The 6,151-nt window shown below is 48.3% G+C and overlaps 1 protein-coding gene across 2 annotated transcripts; it reads right to left on the bottom strand.

The window, feature by feature from the left end:
- Positions 1-3,417: 3,417 nt before the first annotated feature.
- On the bottom strand, positions 3,418-5,832 carry LOC123182188 (protein BUD31 homolog 2). 2 transcript variants are annotated; one of them, XM_044594685.1, is made up of 4 exons: positions 5,639-5,832; positions 4,775-4,904; positions 4,483-4,670; positions 3,418-3,811 (listed from the first exon to the last, which is right to left on the bottom strand). In XM_044594685.1, the coding sequence occupies exons 2-4, from the start codon at positions 4,866-4,868 to the stop codon at positions 3,656-3,658; spliced, it is 438 nt and encodes a 145-aa protein (XP_044450620.1). In that variant the 5' UTR covers positions 4,869-4,904; positions 5,639-5,832; the 3' UTR covers positions 3,418-3,655. The 2 variants fall into 2 exon arrangements, with proteins under 2 accessions (XP_044450620.1, XP_044450621.1); XM_044594686.1 differs by having other exon boundaries at positions 4,775-4,869; positions 5,639-5,831.
- Between the last annotated feature and the right edge of the window lie 319 nt (positions 5,833-6,151).

Here is a 6,151-nt window from a genome sequence, read left to right as displayed (position 1 = left end):
CGGACAGTGACCCTCTAGAAGCAACCGATGTTCGTCTTCAATTTGAACTCCTGCGGCACGGACGGGAAGTGCCTCGTGAAATCCAACGGCATAGGTATGGCCTCGAGCTGGGGGGCCAGGATCACCATGCAGAAGGTGGTTGACCCTCCCACCTCATGGTAGTGGCCATAGTTCCGGCGCTTGCCAGTGGGGGGGGCACCTCCGGCACGTCGTCATCCATGCCCGGGCTCTGGACGGGCGTCACCTGCACGGGCGTCACCTCTGAGGGCGGCACCTCGTCCTTGCCCTTGTCCTGCTCCTTCGATGGCACCACCTCCTTTCCTTTGTTATCCGTGTCGATCTGCATTATGAAGAGGTTCAAAGGCTGGGTCAGCATCTGCATTATGAATGTTGCAACATCGCTATTAAAACCTACGCTCGTGTGCCCCTTTATTAACCCACCTTGTCGGCACCACTTACCCAGTCTCTCACTCTTCCTCCAACCTACGCCATGAACCCCAACCCCAACGCTAACCCCTTCCCTTGGGGCATTGGATGGAGGGCTTTCTTCCTAGGGTGCTCGTTGGGTGACCGCACCAAGTTTGAGAACACCATGGAAGTGTGCTCAAACTTCAGCAACATGGAAGAGCTACACAAAGAGTGAGATGTTGTGGTGAAGAAGGCGACGTCGGAGGAGTTGAAGACACTGATTCCTGACACAGCAAAGGACGCTATGTCAGTCAACATACTTCGTTGGGCCATGAATCAGGCTGAATCCGGCGACGTTGGACAGAGAGCAAAGTGGGCCAAGTATAGATAGTACCGGTGTCCTCATGACCATCGTGCCGAAGTGTACTTCACCACAAATATTGTGCCTACGGAAGGGGAAGAAGAGGATGCTGTGGCGATGATTGTGAGGGCGCCGGAGCCAGGAAACCAAAGCATGCCAATCGAGGTGGACTCCAGCGAGGAAGAAGAGACGGTGGTGCAGGAAAAGACCAAGACCAAGGCCACCCGCCGCTCCAATCGCCTCCATGATGCCCGAGGCTAAGATCTGTGCGTACTATGTAAGATGAACCCTAATCCCCATTACTTTTGTACTCAATCGGGATCAGGAACCTCACATATGTACCGGTAGTCATGACGATGTTATGGTCGCTTCTATGGTGATTCCCCGTTCCCCTAACGCGGATCGAATCGAAACTCGAATCGAATGCGATGTAGTAGGCACGGAGGGGGGGGGGGTAGCTTACCGCTATTGCCAAAGTGCTGTTGCGGATGCCGGTGAAGGTGGCCGGAGGTCGACTTGCTGTTCTTCGATCTGCTGCACGCCGCCGCCGCCGTCGATGAGAGTGGGGAGAGAGGAGAGGGGAGAGCGAGCGGTGAGGGAAGGTGAGGGTAATAACTGTCGGCGCTTCGGGAAGCAACATAGCTTCTCGAGGGTGGCTCCTCGCGTGTAGCCCCCGTCGCCCACGTGCCTCGCTCGGGCCCGACTCGCGAGAAACTGCCGATTCGAGCATAGCTCGCGGGCCTGGCTCGAGGGTGCTTTAAAGTTTGTGCGATGTAGGCTGAACAGTGTGTATCCATGCCAACCAAATAGCCCAAACTCTTCTCACCATGGCCTGGTTGGGCCTTATTCGGGCAACCAAACGTGCCCCATATGAATGGAGTTGAGCATGATGAGCTGTAGCTCGGTGGAAAAATGAGCGCAACACCACCTACAACGGGTGCATTACGCCAGAACTTTGTATGATCTTTGGCCACTAATTTTGTATCCCAATTACATATCTGTTGTGAATCCTTGTCTTATGGTACCATTAACTATCGTCTTCCGGTTATGAGAAAATAAACCAAACTACTCTGAAGAAATACATGGTATCACCTTTTCGATCAAAATAGTATTTATGGTGTTTCCTTATGATGTTGCTGAGGTCTATCTGAAAAAATGAAAAAAGAAAAATGCCTCATATAGATATTGCCTTCATCGTCTCGTGCTCAAAGTGGCTCGATTTCGTTACAAGTTGGGCATAAGCCATCTTTTTCAGCTCGACCTTTAAGAGCAAGTATAATAAGTCCTAGTCAGCTGGCTATAAGATGTTCCACATCAGCAAAAGCTTAACTGGAGGAGAAAGAAAGTAGGAGTGAGAAGGGCGCCGGCGCTTCGTCAATCGCTAGCGATAGCACAAGCTCCCATGGAATCGAGCCAACATGCAGCCCGCACAATGACTAAGGCAAGCGCCAGCCAATCAATATGCCTTTCTCTGCATCTTTCTTCATGCAAGCATTAAATACTATAGCTAATCTACAGCCAGTTTATTATATAAACAGGCTATATAGCTGACCTGGCAGTGCTATAGAGCCGGCAGCCGGCTCTTCTATTAGCTTTGCTCTAACACGGCTTAGTCTTAGCTCCATCGACTTTTAGTATGAGCAGAGCCGAGCCTAATCTAACTCACTCCAACTCACTTGTTTGCAGCCCTGCCGACAAGGTTGGTGCTTCCACTTCACCTGTTCGTTCGCTACCCCAGGTTTGGTGCTTCAGCCCGTATGTCACCCCCTCCGATCCAGGCAGCCATGCATGCTCACATGGCCGGAAGCGTTGATGGCGTTGGCACCGTACCTGCGTACGCGTGCCTTACAAGCCCGGGAATTTACACCATACTGCTGTACGGCAGTACAGTGTGCCGCACGACACGACGGAGCTCAAATCCCTCCCACAGTTGCCGTTGGCAAAGCCGTTCTGATATTTCGCCGAAGGAAATGCAGAGGAGGTCCTTTGCTACGAAGTCTAGTCTGAATCCGTTTCAAGACGTGAACGGACGAGTTTTCTGCGGATCGAGAGTCCCAGTTCCTAGTCAAGGTCAACTCACTCGGCATCCACAAAACGGAAGCTCGAGGCAATAGTAACCACCGTCACCGTAGACCGTGAACATTTTTCTTTGTAGCTGCTGGGCCACCGTCTCGGAGGTAGAGTCACCAGGGGCTCCTCACCGCAAGGTTTGCATGTCGACGAACACAGCAAAACACGCACCTGATACTACACCAGTAGTAAGAATTCAAAAGTGCTTCTACAGTAGTACTGTACTCCCTCCGTAACTTAAAATCAGACGTTTTTAGACACTGTCAAAAAAATGTCTTGAAGTATACTCCCTCCGTTCCATAATAGTGTCTACAGATTTATTTTTTTGAAAAGTCAAACTTTGCATACATTGATCAAGTTCATAGAGAAAACTATTTATATGTACAATACCAAATATATATAATACGAAAGTACATCTTATGATGAATCTATCTAATGATATATGTTTGGCATTCTAGATGAAAATGTTTTTTTTTCACAAACTTGGTCAAAGTTTCTAAGCTATGACTTTTCGAAAAATCTATATGCACTACATTATGGAACACAGGGAGTACTAAGTTAAGGCACAACAATACTACTGTACTGTAATCCATCATGGAAGATCGGGTTAACATAACATTTAGCGAAACAGTAGTCAACTTCCACGGCGGAAAACCGAGTCTTCTCACGCAAATACATACCACCGCTCGAGAGTTTACAGTGAATATATGGATGAATCACCTGATTGTACGTTACTTGTTTTCATTTATCAGGGATCGGACAGAGCATCTCGAACAATCAGTTTCAGATTATTATTCTTAACAACGAGTGGTGACTTCAATCGCCGCTGGCACAGCCCTTGCATCCGCAGTGGACGCATTCTATCACCGTCTCTTCCCTGAGGTGCTTGGGGACCCTGCAGACGCAGGTGGTTGCAAAGTTGTGGTCTCGTGTCTGTATGCAGCGGAGGCAGCAGAGGCGCTCATAACCTGGCTGCAAGAGACAAGAGAGAAAATAGTTAGCAGTGCGCCATAAGAATGTTGAATTAAGGCAATTGAAGTAGCTGTTACAAGGTAACCTTAGCGTTGAAACTTGGTAAACTCTGGTGATTACTGTACAAAACTAGAGAGAGAACTGAACATGATCCAACATACTGTATGTCTGTAGCGAATACTAGTAGTTACAACAGCACACTAGTAACAAAAAAATCATCATGGGGTACTTGATATTCAGGCAATGTGTCCAATTGCACAGGTCAGGAGCAGGGGCACTTCTCTGTCTGAGTGTGCATTCATAAGTTAATAAATAATACTTGCATAAAGGCCATGGTGCGCAAAATAGGTGCAAGTTGATATGGTCAGTGTGCAAGGAAGGTGCATCTGAAATGAACTGATCTTAATTACTCCCTACGATCCATATTACTTGTCAAAGGTTTAGTACAACTTTAGTACAAAGTTGTACTAAAGCTGCGACAATTAATAATGAATCGGAGGGAGTATATTTCTTGAGGATGGCTGAAGTTCAGGTGTTCATACTCTAGCAAAACTGGAACATAATTAATCAGATGTCCCAAGAGACAACAAACTGGAGAAAAGCATCCACCACAGCTAGTACTTGACACAAGATCAAAATAATGCATGCCTAAAATGATCAAACCCACCAACCTTTTTCCATTTAGCAATCAGATTTTTGTCTGCATAACCTTGGTCCAAGCAAAACTCATACAGCTCCCTTTTTATCTCCTTCCTTCGATAGTAGAGATCATATATATAACGGCTCTTTTGGTGAGAAATACGGAAGATTGGCCAGAGAGCCTCACACTTCCTCTTCCCATCATGTGTGTCGTTCTCGGCTGCATAAAAAAATATGACATTACTACCATACTGTAGCAGGAAACAGCCATATACATCTGGAAAAAGATTCAACAAGCATTAAAAATTATACAGATATGCACACCTTCTCTCATTTTGGCTTCCAAATCACGGAGAGTTGGTTCAATAAGCTCCCATCCTTCAGGATACTTCACACGGCTCGTCTTTATCTTAGGCATGCTGCCTCAAGGGAATAAGCGTATTAGAACACGAACCTGTGAGAAACATAGAGCGTAGGTCATTTAAAATGCTTGCAAGGTAATTAGGTTGCACTTTTCAATTGCAAGTCGCCGTGCATAATAAAGAAATAGCAGAGCAACCCTGTGGCAGAAAGTTTCTCCAAAGAGATGAACAACACAAGACATATTGGAATATCCCTATTATACAAGACACCCATGTATGACAGTGCCACTGTGCAACCATGCTTATTAGGCCATCTCATCTCCGAGCGCAAGTGCTAGGAAGCAAGAATAGCCTGCACTAGGGACCTATCAGCCTATATAGTAGGATAATTTCTCCGACGAATTAACATGCTCCTTACTACTCTCTAATGTGCACAGCAACACCTGGCCACTTATCCAGCATCTCGGATATCTATTGCTGCACTAGTCGATTCAGAGGCATGCTTAATTAACAAGGGGCATCAGCTGAAGTACCCAGCCAGGAAGTCCCCAACACAGTAAGAATTTTGTTCTTCGAAACTAAACTGCAACTAGTAAAGTAGTAATCCAACACGCAGAAATCGAATCCTTAACAAGCTGCACGAACTGGAGCACCCGTCCTAGAGGAAATTTCTCGGATTAGGTCACCCATGACAATTCGAGCGGGTTAGGGTTCGTCGCCCACGGAAGAAATCGATCTCAAGCCCGGACGGATCCCCGCTCCACGGCGGTCGAGTAGAGAGGGGGAGGAGGTGGAGAGGGAGGGGTACGAGAGAAGAGTACTCTACCTTCGAGCTGCCGCGCTTCGGCGGAAGGGGGCGGTGTTCGGCGGCGACGGCTCGACGACCGGGCGACGGGGCGGAAAGTTGTGTTGGATCTTGGCAGGAGCGGGCGGTCTAGCGTGGCCGTTGGGGAGGGGAGGGCAGCCGTTTTGCAGCAAGTCCAACCCAGTCAGTCATCTCAGAGTCGGTATCTTCAAATATGCCTATTTTGGCCCAAGAAAACGCCTCCAAACCCGATAATTTAAGGGAAAAACTTACCTCTGCCGGCCGATCTCTCGTGCACGTCCGCCGGCTCCGTGTCCGTTGGATCGTCTTTTGATCCAACGGCCGATAGCCCCCCACACCCACGCGCACAGGTCTGCAGCTCAGTTGCTGTTTCAGAAACGCTTGCAACTGAGAGCGTGTTTCAAAGCTCTGTGGTGGTTAGATCCAACAGCGGAGAGGCGGAACACGGTGTGGCTGGGTGGTCAACGGCGGCTAGGCGACCGCGGCAGACCAGCCGTGCTTGACGAGACGATG

The sequence above is a fragment of the Triticum aestivum genome, chromosome 1D (genome assembly GCF_018294505.1).
Source record: "Triticum aestivum cultivar Chinese Spring chromosome 1D, IWGSC CS RefSeq v2.1, whole genome shotgun sequence".
Taxonomy (NCBI): Eukaryota; Viridiplantae; Streptophyta; class Magnoliopsida; order Poales; family Poaceae; genus Triticum; species Triticum aestivum.
This window is presented reverse-complemented; position numbering and strand designations above follow the sequence as displayed.

What these genes read in the sequence shown, in the direction of transcription:
- LOC123182188 (XM_044594685.1), bottom strand. Translation starts at nt 4,868, where the DNA reads ATGCCTAAGATAAAGACGAGCCGTGTGAAGTATCCTGAAGGATGGGAG. An exon ending in GGAAGCCAAAATGAGAGAAG is followed by an intron (nt 4,671 to 4,774) that starts GTGTGCATATCT and finishes TTTTTTATGCAG; the next exon opens with CCGAGAACGACACACATGAT. An exon ending in TGATTGCTAAATGGAAAAAG is followed by an intron (nt 3,812 to 4,482) that starts GTTGGTGGGTTT and finishes TGTCTCTTGCAG; the next exon opens with CCAGGTTATGAGCGCCTCTG.